This window comes from Corvus hawaiiensis, chromosome 7 (assembly GCF_020740725.1).
Source record: "Corvus hawaiiensis isolate bCorHaw1 chromosome 7, bCorHaw1.pri.cur, whole genome shotgun sequence".
NCBI lineage: Eukaryota > Metazoa > Chordata > Aves > Passeriformes > Corvidae > Corvus > Corvus hawaiiensis.
The window spans coordinates 16,456,050-16,479,064 of NC_063219.1; the positions used below are offsets into that span (position 1 = coordinate 16,456,050).

Below are 23,015 nucleotides of genomic sequence, written 5' to 3' on the forward strand. Positions count from 1 at the left end.
ATCCTGCCCCTCCTTGTCTCACATCTAACAAGAGTGAGTGTCTCCCTGGCCACAGAGAAGGCTTCAAGGCAGAGAAGATGCTTGGGAGACAGGTCCCGTGAACATCAAGGAAAAGCAGGAAGTGAACACCACTACTCCTTTGTGGGTTTGTACAATAGGAATTAGACCACTTAGGAGAAAGCCTCCAGCTTATTTGTTTACTGTAAGGGGCCTAATGCATAAATAGGCAGAGGGCCCTGTCCTTCAAAGTCCCTCTTTTTTCAGCCTGTGCTCTAACCTTTAGATGAAAAACACACAGAAGAAGGGAAATGAGCATGTTTTGCCCATGTAATATAAACAGGTCTGGTGGCATGCTGATACTTCCCTGTCTCCAATGAGAGGATAGCAGCTGTCTTGCTGCTTCAACCTCCTGCTCCTGAGTTGACTCACACAGAGTCTGAAAAAAATAAAGCTACAACACAGTGGGTCCGAGCTGGGAGACAGGCAGAGCATCTTGTGCAACTGCCATTACACCATTCTACACACAAAATGTCCTGCACCAACTTCTCTGTCCCTGCATAGCTCGAGTGTTTCCTCCTGACAAGCTCCAGTTGAACCTTCTGTTTTAAGGAACACTTTTTTTTTTATGAAAAAAAGAAAAATAAAAATAGAAAAAGAAAATTTACTTGAGTATTGATGTTTTCCTGGAGCACTGGAAGATACAAGGCAAGGGAAGAGCTTCTTCTGAGAAACACTCTGCCAGTCTTCCTGCTCCAGGATGCTCCTGTTGTCTTCTCCACACAAGTGCAGGGTGGAGGGGTCCCTCTCAGGGGCACTGGCCATCTTGCCTTTGCTGTGTTAGACTTTGTTGTATTCACACAGCTCCTCACAGGATCCAGTGGCAGCCTTCAAGATGAAGTTAGGCCAGCTGATGCTCCCTACAGTGTTCATGTCTCTGTGGAGCTCTGCCTTTTGGCACTCTCTGTCAGGCGTGGCAGCTCACCTGTGCCTCACGCTCCTCACCTTCCTCCCGGCATCACAGCAAGGGGAGCTCACTGCAGCACCGCCTCAGTCCCGCTGTGTTTCCTAATGCTGCCAGCCACACCCCCCAGTCCATGTGGAGAGCAGCTCCCAGAGGAGGCAGGAAATCAAGACAGAGCCCCGGTAGATGCCCACTGCTTGCAAGTCTGGTCTATACTTTTCAAATATGCACATGACTCCACGTAACAGCTCGCTGACACCACAGTGACCCTCAACACAGCCCTGCCTGCACAAGGGCTGAGGCCTTTCTCAGCTCCCAGCTTCTGGCACTTAGCATGACTTTCTTCCATGTTCACAGAACAGACACAACAAAAGTCATCCAAACTTTTTGATCTGAAAAAACACAAATGGGATGAAATCACCTACAATCATAAAGGTGTGTTTCAGGTGCTGAGGACAAGCCAAAGTGTTTTTCTATTATTGCAACTGATTTAAAGCAAACAGAGAAATTTGCATGTCTGGCACTGAGGTACAACATCAGATCTACTTTATATGATTTCCTGCAATGCTGACTTTACACTGGGAAGCTCAGCTCTGTACAGAAGAAGACAACTTCTGCAGTGATGGCAGCCATGTGTAACACAAACCCTCAAGTCTGCTTCTCACAACCAGTAAAAACTACATTTGCTTCCATCTGGCATTTTTCCCACCTTCCTGGAAATGCCATGGTTAAACAGTTGGGTTTTCTTCCAAAAAGTTGTGATTTAAAATAAACACACACAGTTTCTTTAGAAATGAGAACCTAATCCCGATTTCAGCAATCACACAACTGCTAGAGGAACAGCACTCAGCACCCAGGCCCAGCAGACAGACAGACACACAGAACAGTGGCAGCTGGGTAGCCACCTCCAGACACTGCCCATTCCTGCCTGGTGCCTGCAAGGGACTGAGGATCTTCTGATGTGAGACACCCTAATTCTCATCTCCTCCCATCACCACAGATATGCAGACACTGCCTATTCAAACACAGGAGCTGCCAAGGAAGGGAGTGGATGAGGAGGATCTGCAGCAGCAGCGGTTATAACCTGCTCCTGTGACGGAAGAGGACAGCTCAGAAAGACACTGACTCCTGCTCTGACTTTTTATTCTACCACCCATCCAGATTACAGCCCAAAGCATTCACAGTGTACTGTGAATTTGAACCCTCTTTGGGTCATTTCCCATTTATGTGCACTGCTAATGAATTCAACAGCTGCAAATCAGGGAGGGGAAAAGGGGGTTTGAGATCTATGACTGCTTCATCTGGCCTACACCTGCATTTCTGGCACATGTGCAAAGTGCATCCAGATCATGCTCTCTTCACTGTAGATAGGGAGCACAGGAATTGACTGCATCATGTGGAAAATGTACTTAATTGACTTCTACCAAGGACAAAGTTCCTCTATAAGACACTGAAAGGGGTATGTGCCACCTCCCTATGCAGAGTAGCACCCTGAGCTCTGTTTCCTAATTATGTCTGACCTGGAGGACATCAAGACAAGCTATCCAGATCTCTTTTTCAACCAAGCAGGAGAACCATTAGCTATTGCAGATAAACTGTTCAGTGCAAAAACTGTCCTTCTGGACTTGTCTTTGTCAGGATTAGCACAACAGAGCCCCTAAGAAGAATCCCAAGTAAAAAACCAAAAGGAAGTATTTGTAGTGTTGAGGAAGCCTGTACAAACAGACAGTGCAAATGAACAAGAGCCCATGATGCCTTTCAACCCTCTTACTTACTGGGTAGTGCTAGGGTTTGCCCATCCTTCTCCCACATGTGAGCCCAGAGACACTCCTGCCCTGAGCATTACACCCTTCAGCACTTACTGATGACAAAAGAAGGCGCAGTTTACACTTACTTTTACAGCTCCATTAAAAGGTGACCTGCAAATAAAAAAAAATCAAGCACATTTAGTATTATGTGCTGAATGCCCCCAAATAAACAGGATTAAATGAGCATTCAGCCCTCATGTAAAATTTAGGTGAAAAGACTGGCAGTGAATGTGTACTTTGATTTTATGCTCATGAAACAGAGTCCTTCCCAACAGCAATGTTCTGAGCAGTTCCTCACAACTACTGGCTCCAGATTTCTGCCTCTCCCTGCTTGCAGGCAGCACACTGGGATGGAAGTGAGGCAGAAATATTATTCCTCTGAACGGCATATTTCTGAAACTGCCACAAGAAAGCTGGCAAATCAAGGGGACAGCAGGCAGGCCCCAGTTCCCCTGCTTTCTCTCTCCTCACCCTGCTCAGGCACCAAAGCCTGTGCTTTCCAAATGCACTGACCTGACACTGGGCTACACCCTGTGCGGACGCACTGGGGGATCAGACATATTTGAAGACGAGGTTTAGAGATTTGGTACAAATATTAGCAGTGAATTGCACAGCTACAGGTAGAGCTTTTTCCTGTGAAATAATGAACATGATAGCTATTTCCCACTTGCAGTCACCACGCTGTTTTCCCCTCTTCTTTCTGTATTTGGCCCTGCTAAACTGACTCCCCTCCCTCAGACCCAGCTCAGGAAAGTGTTTCTGCATGTGCTTAAAACCCAGTGACTTCAATGGGAGACAAGCATGTGCTTCAGTCTTTTACTGGCTGGGGTGTTCAAATGAATGTATACCTTTCCCACCAGTGCTCTTTTACACCAAATTTTGTACCTTTATTATCAATTACCTGGTATAAAGTGATGAAAAATTAGCCCATTAGTGATTTGATCACTTTATAGCTACTCACATTATTCTGATTCAAAAACATATGGACATGTAAAAGAAGACTAAAAGTTTTCCTGTCCTAACTTACACCACTTCCCCAGCACATGAGGAGGCTGTTAAGCATTGTGCTGCACTTCTCAAACAACCTTGCTCTCTCCCCAGATCTTATTTCCCATTTCTCTGAAGTGAGGCTTTGCAAAGAACTATCTTAACCTACAGAAATACACTGCAGAGGTTTCCAGATAGTTGTTCAAATAAGGTCTAGCACTTAATTTTAAATCTCTTTTATAAACAGAAGTGACCAACTTGCATCAAAATAGAGCCTGGTACATGCTTACTCTTTGTTGGCTCCTTTACCTTGGCTTTTTTATTCCTCATTCTTTTGTGAAATGTGATACTGCTTTTATAGGTGTCCAAATGGTTAATATAAATCCTCAACATTATCCTACAACTAAGATTCCACCATAAAGTCTTTAAAAATACTGCTTTGTAAATACAAGTGCTAAAACAACTAGAGGTGTGCACACTCTCTACATCTAAATGTATAATTACAGGCAAACTGATTGACATTATCTAGAAATATTATTTAAACTAAGAAACTAAACAAATGAGTTATACCAATTCCTGCCAACAACAATTCTTTGATTTTTAGTAGACTGATAAAGACAGCTGCAATGGGTTAAGAAAGAATTTAAAAATAACTATAATATCAAGCAGGAGATCTTTGAAATTAAAAGTGCTAGTGAACTAAGAAAAGGGAGTAGGTTATGCCAAATTCTCACTTACAGTTTAAAAGAGGGAGATGATGGAGCTGAACTGAAAGCACTGAACAAAAGCTGCTTGGTTCATCATTTCTCCTTACCATCATCCCTAAATAAACCCACCTACCTGATGTCTTTTTGCTTTCAGCTAAAAACACTACTGATATGGTAGGCAGGTTTCCTCTAGCCTTGCCTGGGAAAAAGCACACCAGACAACAGTGTGCAGGCATAGTTATGCCCCACATGCAGGCACAGCAGTGTCATGCCAGTGCTGCTGCCAGAGCATGACTGACCACTGACAAAATAGAGGAAACCAGCCAGGAAAAAAAAAATGGCACGGTGTCTAAACAACAAAATAAACAACAGAATAAAACCCCCAAACAACACCTTTGTTTTATTTCATGTCATCTGTAATAACAGTGCCCATCATACTTTAGAAAAACCTGCCATAACAGGAGCCTTCTATAAAGTAATAATGGCAGAGTTTTTTGTTGCCTGTCTGCTCTAGCATCCTCCAAGCACCTTCTGCTAATATTTCAGCATACCATTAAAAGAGGCTAATTGTGTACAGAGAGAACTGTGCATGAAACAGCAGCACAAGCTCTGGCTGAGCTTGGTCCTTCAGCACACCACTTCAAGGAGTGTTCAAGCAAGCCAAGGAAGAGCAGAACCACAGCAGAAACTACAGCACACTCACTATTTGCTAAAGAGCTGCAACAGGCAGAAGCAATACTTAAATGCAACACCCTCTCTTGAACAATTAGAAACATGATTGAAAAGGAAAAAAATACCTAAAACATACACACTGAAAGATTTAAATGTTTTTAATTCTCTATAGATTTACATTAATTTCATCTATTTTCAGACTCTCAGCTGTTAGACTACTAGGCAACGCCATCTAGTGATCCTAGCTGAAAAAAAATCATGCTCCATTCTTTGTTGAAAGGTTCACTCTTGAAAAGGTTCACTCTTGCAAAATTTGTTTTTGTGGAACCACAGTATCAGGAGGTGCAAATATTTCAGTACCTATGAGCATTTTCAAACCTGCAGCATTAACTTAGCAAAAAGGTCTGAGCCATTTTAGTTATCCTGAAGTAATTTACAGAACTGACAACACAGAAAGCGAGCTGGGTTAATCACGTCTAATCACATCACAATTTAAAACTGCACACACCATGTAGTGTTGAAATGATATAGGGATACAGTGCAAAGCCCAATAAATGACCTCCAGATTGGGAAAGACCCAGAGATAGTATTTTTACGATGAAATCATTTACCTAATTTTTGAAGATTTCTGTTTGTGTGTGTAAAATACCCACTTGAAAAATGTTACACCAGTCTTACAATTTCAAGGAAAAAGAAACCCTGTGCAGGTTTAAAGTTTCTTTTTTGAGAGGTGGAACCAGTCAGTCATCTGCTGGTGATAGCTGTGAGATGTAATTAGCTTCTGGTGGAAATTGCCAGCAGATGCAACTAAAAGTTTAAGTCAATTGGCTCTGCTTCCTCCTTACAAGAAAACTGGAGTTTCAGGGCTGCATTCCAGCATGATGGATCTACGAAACCAAAGCTAATTTGACAAGAAAGGGAAGCGTCCCTTTTCCTGGTCTGCTTTAACCCTGAACATGCTGCATGTTCCTGCCAAGGATGTGTAATTTTTTCTTTTCTTTCTTTTTCTTTTTTTTTTTTTAATCCCCGAAGAAAGTAACTATGATTATAAAAGAGATACTCCACTGAAGAAAGGCCAGTGTTTAGTCCCGATTATTGAAATGACAGCTGAGGAGATGGGAGAGGGAGAAGATGTAAAAGTTAGAAACGGTGAACAAAGGCAGCATGTGAAACAGGAGTTGGAATAGGAAGCACAGCAAGCTTAGGTGCATGAAAAGTCAAGCAAAACCCTGAGGCACCAGTACTGCAGCTGGTTAACACTCAGTCTGAACCATTGGCTTGTGACAGTTCTGCACTCTGGCTGCACCACACTGCACCCTTCAATAGTTCCACAGCAAATGCAGCACAGGTATCACTTTGCTCTCACCCTGCTCTGCTGCACAGATCTGCAAATTTTCTGCATTTGATCAATATTTGATTATTTCAACATTCAGGGCTTGATCAGCCTGTAGTGGTGTATGGGCTATGCATTCTTGTGACCTGTCCTAATCATGTCCTTCATATCCGTTGTTGAGTAGATAGTGAATGTCCAGCCATGACAAGTAAGTGGCATCATTGTTTTTCCAGCTGGGCTTTGTACAAGCCTTGCCGGGATTTAACTTCCTTGTATCTAACTCCCAGGGATATTTGAAGACCTCAAACAGTAAAGAAACTTCACTTCCCCAAAGCTACCATTAATTTGTAATGACCACATCTGACACGAAAGCATTTTTCAGTGAGAGGGCATCTATTAACTGAGTGTTTAATTACTCTTCAGAAATAACAAGTTCTTAACAAATCAAGTAAACATCTACAGCTCCATGTCAACGGCACATGTGCACACCTGCCTTATCGAACCAGGCAGCATGAAGAGCAGAAGGGTTTCTGGCAAGCTGCCTTTCAGCACCCACTTTATCTGTACACTACAAAACACATTTGATGATGTCTTCAGACTCACCAGAAAGTAAAGTGATTTGAGATACGTAAGAAACTCACGCATAAAACATACTAAATACAGCACTTACACAAAAGCTTAATGGAACAATGAGGAGTTTTGTCAAGCAGAAACTCAAGCAAAGTGGCCTTTGTTTTTGACACTGGATAGACTAGTCACATTGTAAACTACTGGAATTATGCAGATCTTGCTACAAAAAAATCATACTAGCAACTGTTTCGATGCATTTCCTGAAGAGACACCCAGTGACAGCACAGCAGAACTGCCACAACCACTCTCACTCCAGCTGCCCCATATATGTATAAGTCTCTCCTAAATACCTTTGAATCCTCACTTTGTAACCCTACTTTAACAGGTCAGCTTCTCAAAAATATATGTTAAAAGGGGGTTATTTACCACAATTTTTCTAGCAGATTAACCAGAAAAAAACGTATGTGCACATGGTTGAGCATATTATCCTCACACAGTATTGGATTTTTCAGAAGGTTTAAGAGCAATCTTAATGATTTTATTTCCTTTTTAAAAAGCCTGTTTTAATAGCAAACCTCTTCCAGCATGCTAGATGGCTTTAGCTAGATGGGAGCCTTTCCCCTCCAATTAAGAAGAAAAGAATCCTGTAGATCTAATCCTGCCTACAGGATATTTTGTTCTTTCTCCTTTTTTAAAGCTAATTCTTACAACTTAATTATAAATTTAGTGTTTTGCACAAAAGTGGAATCTTTCTTAAGCACTCTCCGTCTTCCTCTGAACTGCTTGGGAAAGCTTCCCAAGACTTTTATCATGTCTTTCTTGTTAAACAGCTATTCTTCCTATTAAACAAGCAATAGAACAAATCCCGACTTCCTCTTAAAGCAGTGGAAAAGCAAAGTTTCTTCCAAAATATCTACATAGCCAAGATTGTTAGCTAATGACCTTCACTGCTCTTAAGGTTAAAGCAGTTTGCACCACATAGGAATGTCATCCAGGAGCTGAAACAAAGATAGGAGCTCTGCAGAGAAAAAATGAGCAAGATATTAAAATCTGTACAAAGAGAAGCAGGTAAACCTGGACTCAGGCTTAGCCCAAGGATTCCTCACACACTTAAGTGCTGTGGAGTGCTTAGCCCTCCAATATCCTGGTTTCACACTGTATGGCTCTATCCCCCAGGTGGGGTGAGGTGGCAGGATACAGATCCAGCCCTGCCTTAGGTCTTTCCCGATGGAAAGCAGGTGACTGCCAAATCAAATGTGCTGTGTACAACACCTGCACCATTCTCTGCCTCTCTGAGACACCATTCACTCAAACCCCAACATCATCTTCACCCAAAGTATCTATTTGGGCAGAAATATGGCTCACAGGCTTTGCTATTCCTTTTGAGATCTCAGCTCAGTTTCTGTATGCTTGCTCTTTTCTAAAGGCAGAACAAAGAGAATATTTGGCTTTAAAAACGTCTTGGAAACTACAAATGAAAAATTGCATGACAAGTGTACAGCTTTAATTACATCTCTCAAGGGGACGAGATAGCATTTCTGCATCCCCATCTTGTCTTCTCTGCCCTGGAAATTCGTAAGATGATCGGAGGCACAAATGTTCGTATTTGTAGGGGGAAAAATGACCTACATTACAGTCCTAGCAGATCATGTAAATAGCAGGATGTAAAGTCTCACAGAATTAGTTTACATTTGAAACATTTTCAAAATATTGTTTTAGCTGGGTATAATAGACCACCATAAGATGTGACACACAGCAAACACAGGGCTGCAATTAAACAGCTGGCAAACAGCCAGAAAGAGATAAAGGCCCAGGCTGTCACTTGCTAGACAATATACATGGCTATTTTGGCAGCCAAAATGAATGTGATAATTGAGCCATGACACATTAAAAAGGCACACAATTTCCAAGGAAAGAGTTCCTGAGCACTAAACAGGGAGCATCTATAGTGTGCTTACAGTGAGCCAAGGTTTATGAGTAATAACAAGACCAGACTGATGACAATTCAGCGGTGCCAAGCCAACCTTGTCTCGTGCACTGCACCACGGTGTGCACTTATTTACCACCAGACACAGAAATACAGAAGTGAAGCCCACAGTGGCCATCAAAAATAAAGGGAATCCGAAAAGTGTGTGGCACTGACTTAAATTGTTTCTCTGCATGTTTTTTATATTAATAAAAAATTTTATGCAGTAGCATTTCTATCTCCAGAAGGCACAGTACACTTGATTTGACTTCCAACATCCAGAAAAGGCCCAATCTATATAATTCAGTTTTAAAATAAAAATACACAGTAACACAAGAAGAGTAAATAACTCTTCAAAATCATAATTTTGCTATAAAGAAAAACTACACTTTTGTTTAAGACATGAAGAACTTTAACACTGACAAGAATAGCTGTTTGGAAGACAAAGTCTAGGTTTTCTAGTGTTTCACTGCACGTTTTATTAAATAACCTAAGGACACAACAAACAAAACAAATGTAGCAAATGAAGACATGGTTTTAAATTAACACCCAACAGCTATATAAAGGCTCCTATAAATGCACTCCATCAAATCAACATGCTGACATCAATTGCATTTCCTTCATTTCCTTCTTGAGTAAAGGACTTGAAAGCCAATACACTGTCAGCCCTCAGTCCATTCATTCCCTAACCTCCCACAAAGTGTAGGTACTTCATGATCTAAAATTACGCTTATATAAAAGAAGGCGAGCTTTAGGCTCTGTTACAGGAAAACCCCTAAGAAGAGTTTACTTCCTAATCTTAGTCTAAACTCAACCACATTAAAGACATATTCAAATAAAGAAATTGCATGTGTAGCTTCCCCAATCAGAAGGTGCAGTGCATCAAGAGAGCTTACAAAAAGTGTAAGAAGCCACTTGTAGATCCATTCGCACCAGTGATATCTAGAAGACAATTGCACAGCTCTCCATAACATCAGTACCAGTGAACCACAACTGACTTGAGGGATACTTTTGTAAATGATCCCCTGTACTAAGTATCAAAGAAACAGAGGAAGAACTTTCAAGACATTAAAACAGGATCTCTTAAATGTAAATAATTTCTTTTCTCAAACAGAAGTATCAAAGTGCTCTAAACATGCAGATTTCCCCAGAACAAACTCCCTATCCACCTCAAACAACCAACACAGACTTCCAAATCCAACAACCAGAGCAAACTGGCATTACCATACTGGGCCAAAATGGAGATTCAGCATCAATACTTGACTTCATACTAAAACCAGTACAACTGCAATAATTACATAATCTACTTTTACAATATTATCTTTAATGGCAGTGATAGTAACTTCATTAAGTGTCAGTAAAGGAAATGGAAACGCTTAAAGATGAGGTCAAAACACGCACTTTTGGCTGCTTCCTCAGAAGATGCATCAAATATGTTATTCATGTCTCAGGAAGAGCAGACTCTTGAGGGTAGCTGCAGCCCCCAAAAGAAAAACGAAATCATGATATGCATTTTTCTGACCCACAAATTAGAAGAAGCATAAGGGGACAATTGCAAGAATAAATTAGTTGACCCTCATCTGAAAATTTCATACAATTGCATGAATAAATGGCAACATTAGTGAAATATATTAAAGAAGTATAGTCTTTAATTTTTTTTTTGTCCCCAATATTGCAGCAGACACACAGGCATATTATTCCATAGGCTCTGTCAAGTGGTATTTTAGGGGCAGTTGAAACAAGGTCAATTCACAATCCCTTCAGAAAAGCATTTAATCACACACACAGTTTCCTGAGAAAGGTGAGAAAGGTGTGCTTTCTCTGACTCAGGGCCACAAAGCAGAAAAGCAGTAATTAAAAATGTAGAAACAAAAGAGTAATGAAGAGAACTAAGTCCCAGTTACTTAACATACCTCATATACTTGTCCCTTGCCCAAATACCCTACGAAATCTCAGCAAAAATAGGGTTTTTTCATGGATCTTGTAACCGGCCTGACTGTGCACAGACAGTTATGAAAAGAGTTTTATGGAATTAAATTGCAATGAAAAAGTAAATTTTCATATAGATTAGGAGAAAGTAGGATGGAAAACTGGTTTAGGACAAGAAACAAACACACTTAAGTAGCTTTGCAGTATGAGAACAAAACTGTCAGGAAGAAAAGGAAAGACTGAGTAACACAGATGCAGAGGAATACTACAAGTAGGTAGTTTATTTACACCTACCAGGGAATCAGAGAGTGTTTCTCATTATGGCTATATTAACTCCAATCAACCTTTGGCCACTAGTAATCAGCTGTAATTGCAAAAGAAAATTTGGAAATAAAAGGAATGATAGTAAAACTTTTTAATCTTCTGCTGCATGGAGTAGTAGCTGTAAAAAGGTGTATCCCAGTATAATGCAGAGCACTAATCCTCCCCACAAAGCAGAATACCCGGAAGTAGATAATAACATTCTCTGCAAAGTAAATCCTCTCTTTATTTATACCCTTGCACAGTTTCCAAGTGTTTAAACTTATTCAGTAAGCCAAAGAATTACTCACTTATTTTTTCACTATATTTAACATATAGAAGAACAGCAAAGCTCTGAGCACCTGGACCATAATTAAATCTATAATTCATACAGCAGCATGAAGACTAATACATAAATTAACTCTTCTTGCCAGAAGAATTAATAATATCAGGAGCAATTGACTGCAGATTCCAAAAATGAGAATAGAAAGGTTTTATAGTAAAGCTTCCATCTTTCAAACTTCCCTTAGGAAAATCTTTTTCCCCAATTTTCTATTCCAGTGGTGATCCAGACTCCAACATTAAAACTTTAGAGGCTAGAAAAAAGTTCAGAGAAGCTACAGAGAGATTGAGAGGTGCAGTGCCCATCAGCACGGTCACTGGAGCTCCAGGCAGAGCACGGCCGCACCAGCAGCACACTGGGCCCAGCACTGTTCCTTGCCAGGAGAAAGAGGTGCCCTGGCTTAGTGCTGCACTGCTGGCTCTGGAGCACAGCCGGGGTGCCCTAGGAACACGTTCACTCCTAATGGAGCCTTCAGCCTCTCGAGAGCACATGCAGCTGGTGCAATTTCAAACTGCACCCAACATACTGCAGTTTATCCACCCACCCTAAGACAGAATGGCACAATGGGATGTTTCTGTGTCCTGCTCTGCATCCAGACTGGATAAAAGCCAGTCTCTGGCTTGCACCTAGCTAAGAGACTGTAGTTACACACTCCAGCAGTGCCAGGATGACTCATGGTGCTTTGCACTCTGCCAGATGACTTTGAAGGGAACAGAGAGCTGCATATGGAAAGCACAAGCAGACGTAGCACAGCATCTCTCAGGCGCTCTTGTCAAGCATTCATTGCTTATGGCATCTACTGCAAAGCTAACCAGAACTGACCCCTCAGTTTGTGATCAGCAACCGACTTCAGAAAAAGATCAACAGAATTACTTTCAGAAATAATATTCAGTGCACTGCATGGACTGCTACTGCACAATTTATTGTTGCTTTCTTTTTTTTTTTTTTCATTCAGGCTTCAAAAGTCAATGCTCTTTCAAAGTTAACAAACATGGAACTCTTCCATGCATAAATGGATTTGGACTAAGACCTGGGGCAATACAGTGTCTCATGATTACCTGCTCTTCACACACTTTCAAGAAGCAGAAAACCAAAGTGATATTTCTATTGGTGCAGCAATTTTTTTTCAAAGAGCACTCTTATCTTCCCACCTCCTGAAACCAGCTGCTATCACACTGGGGGGAACGTGTCATCTTTACTGGAAAGATCCCCATCCTGGATGGATGATTTTAGTGGGGAGGTATCCAGCTTATCTCAGGTATAGGGAGAGATGTGTTCACTGTCATTCCTGTCTCCTTACTCCCATGTTTGAAAACAAAAAGAGAGTGCAAGCACAGCTGAGTCTGACAATCCAGATAAGAGATTTTATTTACATTTATTTTTCCAAGGTCAGAATCTGGGAGTAAAGAAAAATTAAGCACACCAACTTGCATTTGTCAGAAAAAAAGCAGAGTTACCAAAACCTCTCTTACAGTCCTTCCTGAATGAAAACTAGGCAGTAGCTGTCTACAGCACAAATGTACGGCCCGCAGAGAAATTCAGAGGCAATGGAAACAGCATAAATAGCATCCAGAAGGATGAAAAGCCATTTATCAGAGTAGTACAGCTCACATCTCTATTTCCTCCATCCCTGACCCCCTCCTCTCTAATTTCTAGTAAGGCACACTGGTCATTGTAAAGAATTTTGCCCAGAATGCCCTTTATATCTGGGAGACCCACATGGTGCTCAGCCTACAGTAGCTGTTTTAGTATCAACAGCCACCACTGTTTGCCTTCTAACTGATAGGAAATTATTTCGCTCCTTCTATTCTTAAAACAAAAAAACCCAAGCAGGTTTAACAGAAAACAAAGACTTTAAATAATGCTAGTCTGTGGTATTACCATGAAAAATAAACCAAACAAAATACTTTAAAGTCAAATGCTTTCACTGCATTTGTTTTCAGAGAACCTCAAAAGTAACTGATTTCTCCACATATGGATCTATTTAAGGTTTGTTACTCTGTATTATCAAACAAATCACTGCTTTGTTTTGATGATGTCCCTTTCACTTCAGACACTTGATTCTCTTCTAAAAAAGCAAGTTGTGGTGTGTTTGTTCTGGTATGACCAAGTACACCACCTGGAATTCTGGCTTATAAAAAAAAAAGGAAGAAGCAAACCAAACTCGAAATACACAGCAGCCAGGTTGCTACTGCAACTCTTCCCACTACCTCAGCAATCCAAGACTCTGCAGAGGAAGGGGAATGTGGAGCTAGGCACTACCTGGCTGTATAAAACTTGTATGGGTACCGTACAAAATCTCTACTCCAGACAAGAAACACTTTTGCAGCCACTGACTGTGCCTCAAATAGTTTATCATGTGAAGACCACTCTCTCAGATTAATGTTTAATCATACTTGTAGAATTTTAGGTTCTATAGTATTTCTACCTTTTACATAAGAATCTGTATCACTCAAGCAATGCTTAAGGTGCAGTAGGCTGTGCTGTGTAACTTAGATCATTTGGATTTGCTTCCATATGAATATAGTCTTAGAGTGTTCAGTGCAAGTTGATTTCAGACTCTTAAGACCTCTCTTTGCATTAGCTTTATAGAAATCAAACCAAAACTCATAATATTCCTTTTAAGTCCAAAGCTCTGAACAGAAAACCAGGTATTTGCATATGGGTGTTGTTTCTCTGAGCCCTCAGGGTGTCTGTAGAGGGAGAGGTTGCTAAATCTGTAATGTCCAACCACAGCTTCTGCCATTGGTATTAATGAAGTAGATACAGATAAGCCCTAGGTTATCTAAGAACAAGTTAGGACAAGCACTATGCACAATGACAACACAGAGCTCTGAGTCAACTAACCATCACTGCACCACTTCACTTGCCCCTCAGATCCTCCAGCCTGGATGAAGTCTTTGATGTTAGGATACCAGGGGGAAGGACAAACACCAGCTAAAGTATTAGCAAAGCCCAGGCAGTGAACACACAGTAGACAGGTCCTTTGTCAGAAATGGTGTAGTTGGGCAGGAATCTGCCCAGTCTGCCACAAAAGCAGCCTTCACAGCAAGAACCACCATCTCAGCTGAACATCTCTCCTATTGCATAGCTACTGATATATTGAAACACTTCCCCGCCCCCCAAAACCCACTCTGCTCAAAGCATTTACTGTGTAAACACTTTACTGAAATCGCAAACAAAAATAGCTTTCTCCTGCGAACCTTCCCTTACAGAAAGGAAAACACCCATGTTTCCATTTGTCCAATGAAATCTGACCAGCTCTACTGATTCACTCTGTCACATTTTGGTGACTTTCATGTCTCAGCTTCAGAGTGAAGTGATAACCTGCGTTCAAACCTAAACCACCTCACTGCAGCTCCAAGCTCAATGAACTCAAGCACTGCTTGAGAACCCTTGGCTTTCTACAGCACCATACTGCTAATCCAGTCACAGGGTGGCCTGCGTGCTGGGCACAGCTACCTTTGCTCAAGCTATGTTAAACAAGCACCCAAAAGGCAGGCTGGCTGTGCACTGAATGAGTACCTTAATTTGCTTACTGATTTCCAGCCCTGCCACTGAAGCTACATGAAGGGTTTCTGGCAAGGGAGGAACTCACCTCCAAGACAATTTGTTGTGAATCCCTGAGGCTGGCCTTCAGCTTTGCCGTCTGTTCTTTGACTTTGCTGGCTACTTTCCCAGTGCCTGCACCCTTCTTCATGCCTCAGAGAGGAACTACTCAAGTTTATAGCAGCATTAACTCATCAGCTGGAAACCTGCCAGGCTGCTTACATTTTCACTACAATCGTCTGAGCTCTGATTCTAGAGGGTGCTTCGAGACAGGATCCATGGTCACAGACAGTACTATGCAACTGCTTTCTGATGTGCTTGGATCCATTTGGGGCGCTGTGCAAGATGCATTAGTGCTTGCATATCTACTGCAAACTGCCTCTGTGAAAGGAAAAAAAATGCCCCTTGCTTTTGTTTAGCTCAGAGTTGGAGATACTCATGTGCCTGTGGAACAAACACAGAGAATCCAAGCACAGAGCACATGAATTATCAAAAATCAAGATCTACTGCACAGCCAGTGCTATTTGTTTCTCACAAAGGTGACACACTTCTGGAGAACTGAAGACATGTGACTAGTTTATTTCTAGTTGGCAGAAGGTGACAACTTTGTGCAATTAAAGTAGGATTAGGTAAAAAATTAAAACAAAGCCAAAATTGGGGGGAGGGGGGGAGGGGAGAGGAGGGGGACAAAGTGGAATAATAAATCAACAGAAAAATCACAAGACATTTGCTTTTTTTGACTGACAACAGGACAAAATCTGTGCACCTCCAGTGACTTTTTTAATAAATGTTGCTGCTGCTTGGAATCATAGTACCTGTATATGCTCCAGGATGATCACACTACAAAACCCTGACTAAAATACAGTCTTTAAATGAAGTGAAAATCACTTCCCCACAAGCTTTCCTTTAGCATTATCATTTAAATCCAGTATAAAAGCTAGTTTGGTCAAACTGATCTTTAAGAGGTCACTTAGTCTATTTCCTGCTTGAAGTAGAATCAACTGTATCTAAACTGCTCCTGTCAGCCATTTGTTTCTTAAAAACCTCTGGCAAAGCAGACCCACCACCTTTTGCATGCTGTCTTTATGTCTGGGTACATCGATATTAGGTCTTCATTATGGCAATTGAAGTTGCTTTCCTTAACTACCAACTCTGGACTAGCAACAATCACCTTATTTCCTTTGCAGCAACTTTCTTCTATATCCAAAGATCTTTTCCTTTCTTTCCTCCTTCCTTCAAAGCACATAATCCTCAAAGTGGTTACATCTATTGTGAGGAACTGCTCCTCATCCAGTCTTTTTTTCCCCATGGATTTGTGCAGCTGATTATGCCTACTAAAGCGCTGTACCTTGCAGTTCTCATTATTAAATTATATGGTATTTTTAAGGTCACTTCCCATATTTGCCCCCATCATTTAGCAATCTACTCCTGTCCTCCAATGTGCCTACAACCCCTTCCTCCCCACTGTTAACTCCAAATGCAGTATTTATATGCTCTAGGCCAGTATCCTCATCAATAAGGAAAAGATCAATTACTAGGGACTGTCAGATGGTCCTCTACAGATTCTTCCAGCCTGAAAGTGACTCACTGCTAACTACAGGTCACTTCGGTGTTTCATCAAAAAAATCCTTTTTTTTTTTACCCCTCCTTTGTTTCTGAAAGCAATGCTTACAATGGTAGTTTAATCATTGTCAACTAAACTTGTATCTGAGCTCCTAAAAGGTCTGGCCAGTCTGTTTTACAGTAAGTGCTATAAAATTAACAACTGCTTCAGCCACAGTTCTAAACTAGGTAACAGTATAGTGCACTCTCTGCACAGGGAAAATTAATCCAAATTAACACAAGCAGGCTAGGACTCATTTATCACCAGCAGTTACTGGCTCAAAGTAAGGCATCAAGGTAAAGTAACAGCACAGTTCCTGGTACACATGCCCCTGTCTGAGATTGCAGCTAGATATCCTTGCTCCTGCCTACCCAGCCCTGAACTCAGAAGATATGCTCAAGGTATTTTTCATGATCTGTGTATTACCTGTCTCAGAATGTTCCATATCTATGCAAACCCGAGTTACACCAGCTCCAGGAAATCTGCACACATGAGTTTTATAGGAAGTAGTTAATTTTACATAGAGGGTTTAGTGCAGTTTAGCTGATTCTCTTGTATTTACACTTTGTTAAATTGAATTTGAAATAGGTGTCCCAAGTCTGTAATAGTAAAGAAACTGATATACAGAGACAAGTCAGTCTGAGGGGGAAGCATTTAGTGCTAGGACCTTGCCACACATACTGTTCACCACAAACTAAGTATGACAGGCTGGCAGTGGTGAGCAATGCACAGTTTGAATGTAAAAAGAAAAAAATATATATACGTGGCATATTTTAGTCAGTTTTATCACAGAGCCTGAAGGGCCTGTACAGTTATACAAATGGATATCCAAAAAGCAGATTTGTCCTTAAGTCTAAGAGCCATTACTTGGCATTTTTTTACAAATTTCTGCACAACAATGCCTAAAGAATTGTTTAAAAAACTGGTCTGTCAGGCTTTTCTATTGTTCCCAGATAAAACTTAAGACATAATGGGCATCAGTTCTTTAACACCAGCAGCTGAATCAAAAATGTTTGAACTATTTCTGCAACTTTAAAGTAGATAGACAACCATAATTTTTTTTTTTAATTTTGACAGTAGTGCTATTGAAAACTAGTGAAATATCTATATAATCTTTGGACTAGCACACAGACACTTCAGAGCAGGTAGGACAGTACTGTGGACACTGCTCACACAGTGTCAAACCTGCAAATCTGCAGGGCATGAAAACTTACTCCCATAAGTAGGTATGTTGATTTGTGTTGCATAACCCTCTCTTAATTATGCCACTGAGAATACTTGCATGAGAAATTCACTGTGTGGGGGCTGATAAAAAACCTTGGTTTATAGCTTCCAAGAGGTCAATACTAGCAGAGGGGAAAAAAACCCCAAAGCTTCAGGCATTTTGAGTTAGTGGATCTGTCATCTAGTCTCAACTGAAAATAAAGTAATTTAAATATTCTCACAATTCAAAATGCTCAGGAGTTACACAATCTTTCACTATTGCATTTGTTTAATAAAATTAAATTAAATAACAGGGCACTCTAGTTCTACTTAACACTTAAACATTTTACTGAAATGCCTTTCTAAATTTGCATCCTCCCTCTTCCTTAAGCAGCTTCACTGACTGCCAGCAAATTAGGTAAAAGCCATTCTGCAACATAAAGGTTATTACTACACCTGGACAGAAATACAAAAATACCAAGACTTCTGACTGCTGTGCTAATTTATACCACTCTTTCCTACTCTGACCTGGACTACAGCCTCCTGGTTAGAAAAAAGGAGGGAAGAACAAAAATGGAAGAAAACGCTTAGGAGAAATGATTCTAGGTAAATGAGAGATGGACAATAGTAACAAGTAGAATTTCAATATTCATTTGAGAATTACTTCAAGCATGTTTTTACAGGAGCCATGAACCCTCTTCATTGTATTTTTTTAACAGTAAACTTCTATATAGAGAAGGAAGTGTTAAAAATAATAGTGTGGGTTTGTATTCATGGAACCATTCTGCAAACTTCAGCTTTCTTTTCATATAGAATGCATTTATTGCACTCAGTGGTGACAAAGTGCTGGGCAGGGAGAGACAATAAAACGCATAATGTCAGTGTCAGAAGATACATTATCAAGTAGAGTTTGGGTGACTTTTTAAAAATTTTGCTCATTCAGCTTCACCACAAGCATTTATGTACATACTCTTAACGTAACTATCTTTTACATACCTTAATCAACTTCTCTTCTATAGGGAACCATTTAGTGTTCACAACTGGGTTTTCACTGCAGAGGTGAAAACCAGAAAAACTGACCATTTTATTTTGTCACTGAGATTCAGTACTTAGTAACATGAAGACATTTGCCCAACAAGAAACTAACAGAATAAACACAGAACTGGAGAACTTACACTGATCTGAAAAGTCAACAGCTTGAGTGGAAAAAAAAAAACATACACATGTGAAGATGGGCACACACTTGTGAAACTGTGTAGAGGCCTGCTATTTGACTGCCTGCAAAATATTCTTTCTCCTCCTGATTTCATAAAAGCAACAGAATGCCTGGTTTTGACAAAGGGGAGATGGAAACTTACTACATTTGAGAGACAAAGGAATGGATTGACTTATTCATGTCCTGGTGCGTGTGGCAAAAAGCTTTGTGTGAACAATGCCTACTCTGAGAGAGGAGAGGAAAAATCCAGCAGAGTTCATTTGAATCACCTATTTAAACCATTTAAATGAACTTGGATGATGTTTTTTCCTTTTTTTTTTTTTTTAACACCCCTCCCTGGGGAGCATGACAGAGCAATCACATGAATGTGCTTCACTTTCTGACTGGAGTAGTCACCTCCGTGGCAGAACTGGAGCAAACCACAGCTGTGCAGTAACATCTTCAACAGGCACAACTGTTTGCAGAGTAAACATTTGCCTATAACCTTACTGTAGACAGAGTATGTTAACAAAAGGAATGCTCCCACAAGCTCAACTGCAGCACCTTCCTCACAAACACAAGGCTGCATTAGCTCAAATCCTGCACTACCTCTGCACGTGGACGAGCCTGCACCACCAGCACAATTGTTCATTGCTCCTCATTGTTTCAGACAGCTCAACTGAAAGAGCTTAAATTGCTGCTCTGAAGAATAACTTCACAATATTGCTTTAAACACACACTGCAGTGCTTCCACACTGATGGAATAACAAGCACAGTCTGACAGTTACAAACATCTGGATTCATGGGTCCATAACTGAAGCAGTAATAGTGTTCACCTGCCGGGGTTTTGCAGGCATTCTTCTTTGTGTCAAACTCCAGACCCTGGCATTGGCAACACTGCAGTGTAGAATTAGCCCAAGATGTGGCAGTAATGAAAGGGACAAATGCAGTTCTTAGGAAGCAGAAGAATCCTGTATTAAAACAAACCCCCTACATGTCTTGCTTTCATTTGTTCTTAGTCCCCATACTTTGGAGTGTTATTTTAAAATAAATAATTTCAAAATGAGCTACTCATAAACCATCAACCTCCTTGCAAGTCTAAGAGAGGCTACAAACAGCAAAATCATCAACTGCTACCTTTTGTTGTACTGCTCAAGAAATCACATTAGTACATATTAGCATACCAGGCCTAAAAATAAATAGGAATCAATACAGTAATCCCTATTAAGGAAAATTATTCCAACAGACCTATAAAGTCAGGCACTCACTGGCTACAGGATGAGAGAGCAGGGAGCTTTTGGGATGATCCAAACAGCTCTCCCTTAGTAATAAGCCCCATTTCCCAGAAGGTACGAAGAAAGCAAGTTGTTTCTCTGACCAGTACTCCAAGGCATGTGTTTTGTCTGGCCTTTCCTCTTTACTTTTTTCTTTTTAACCACTTGCTTTCAAATATCTACTTTTTAATTTAACAAAGAGAAGAGTTTAAAGCCAATTTACAGTACAGAATACAAAAGACTTACATTCTCCCGCCTGCCTGGGAAAGATACACTATTTCAACTCACCACTTTTTAAACCACATGAATTAAGCTCTGAGTGAATACACTATATCTGGTGTTTGCGTTCATTTTCTGCAAAGTTTATACTAAAGTGGATTTGTTGTAAAATGGGCTGTAAACTATAAACTAAGCTGACATGAGTCTTATTAAATTGTACTTCAAAAACTTTTCCACAAAGAAGAACAATGATCAGTTTAGGAATGGAAATGAGGAAAAGGGAGCAAAGAAAACTGGTACACATTTTTGTTATTGTAGATCATCAGGGCAACCAGGAACAGCTAAAGGAAGCTGCTATAAATCACAGCACCCCTGGGAACAGCCCCACTTGTGCCAGCCCTAAAATCCAGGAAATACAATGAGCATTGGAGCTAGCAGTGCTCTGCTCCACCTGAGCTGCAGCCTCCAAGTTGGGCAGGTCACAACAGCAGCCTCAGACATAACCTTAACTACAGAGCAGTGACCTCTGATCCAAACAGTTTTATGCTATGAGCTGAAAATAGTTATTCCAGATATGTCAAACCTATTTAAGAGCATCTCTGCGGCCCAGACTTACCATGCACTACATGCAAAATCTTTGCAGCATTTACCTGAGAGTCTGTAACAGTGGGGTTTGGCACACTTCCATACCTTGAATTATGTATAAGTGCTTGGCCATGGCTTGAAACTGAGCTGCCTAGGAGCAATAGGGCCAAGATCTTTTTAGCTTTGCTTTATGCTATTAAAAGCACAAAAGAAATTAAATACAGCACGCTGCACCAAGTAGCACAGCTTTGAGTTAAGCCAGCAAAAGCAAGAAAAAATGGAATCAGATACCTGTGTCCTCAGTTTACCTATGTATCCTAGTGCTATGGTCTATGTTGGACAGAAGTTGACTTGTTTCAGGCTTTTCTGTTGAACAGGAGAAAACCTGAGTAGAAAGCAGCACTTAATTTTTCTCCAACATCTTTAGTGGCCTAAGACTGAATTTAATTTTATTGCTTTTGATGTTTTATCTTTCTTGACGATCACACCAAAATCACAGGAATTTAGTACTATTGCATGTTAAAGAGTAAAGCTATCAGCACGAACATATTAAGTTCTATAGTTGGTACCCCCAAGATGCAGCTCATATTCACTGCTCACAAACATGACAGCATGATACGTGACAACATGATTTTTTCAGCAGTTCATTGTCCAATTAACAGAATCAGAAATCAATCTTTACTGTTGAGACAGGCAAGCAAAAAACTACCATTTAGTCAGTTTTACTGTGCCTGTCATCCTGCCATCCCAGTGCCTAAAACAGAAGTTAACGTGCAGCCCAGGCCTGCTCAGCACACCCAGGAATGGGGCTTTCTTTGGGGCTCTGGGATTTTTATAAAGCAGGTGTTATAGCAATAGATGTGACTGGAGGAAAAATAACTGCTGGGGCAATCTACACTTCTTTTGCATGAGAATCACAGTGCAGCCAGTCAGTATCATTTTAGAGTAGCTAAATCAGCCTTCGGTCACTCCCATGGGGTGACTCTGGGCAGTTGCACTGGCAGGTGAGAAGTGGCAGTGTTTAACATGATATGAGAGAGGTCAACATAATCTTCAGTATCTGTACTCTATCCTGGTAAAGTAATGTTTAATGTTTTACATGTGCCATTACTGCATTTTAAAAATTGCTAATTTTTCATTACTTATGTAACTGAGTAACCAGAAGGACTATCAGCATCCAAGAGCATTAGTTGCCAGATGTATTCTTGTGAAGCTTGCAACATGTGGACTGCAAATGATAAGGGTGGGCTCTAGAACTGGAGGAGAAACAACTGTGCACGAAAAACTGTTTTTGGGAGAACACAGACACAAGGCTTTTATTTTTAAAGCACATACTAATATGTCTAAGTTATACACGCTTTTAAATGTTTTGGGGGTTTTTTTACAAATTTTTTTTCTTTCACAAGAAATGTAGTAAGTAGAATTCTGCTGCTTGTTGCATGACGAGCAATGCAGAGGTATCATCAGTCTGCTGTGTTGGTCTGTAGCCTAATCTGTGCTACTACACCCTACTGTCAACTGTTTCTGCACATAACACACAGCTGCATTTACCTCTTCTACCAGAAAGGTTACTTCTAACAAGTCAGTTTCAGCAGAACAGTAAATACTTTGGGCACTGAAACTCTGTTCAAATTGTTCTTTATGAAAACCCAGATCTTCTGTTACAGAAGCTTCTCTTTAAATATTTTTTTTTATTTTGCAAAAGGTAAAAATGCACTCATCATAAAGTCGTTACTGAGTAAATCCACTAAATTCCTCTTAAAAATACCTATGGGAACAGAAGCATTGACTTCCTCACTGGCAAAAAATAA

The 23,015-nt window shown here is 40.6% G+C and overlaps 1 protein-coding gene across 2 annotated transcripts in view; it reads right to left on the minus strand.

Moving 5' to 3' along the window:
- The window catches only part of UBE2E3 (ubiquitin conjugating enzyme E2 E3), a 57,389-nt gene that overhangs the window by 28,887 nt on the left and 5,487 nt on the right, over positions 1–23,015 (minus strand). Inside the window, exon 1 of one of the 2 annotated variants that reach the window (XM_048309783.1) lies at positions 2,737–2,819. The exons of the other annotated variant lie outside the window; for it this stretch is intronic. Coding sequence (XP_048165740.1) covers positions 2,737–2,804 — 68 coding nt within the window. The 5' untranslated portion in view covers positions 2,805–2,819. Of the gene's footprint in view, positions 1–2,736; positions 2,820–23,015 lie in introns of those variants that run through there. 2 annotated transcript variants of the gene reach the window in all.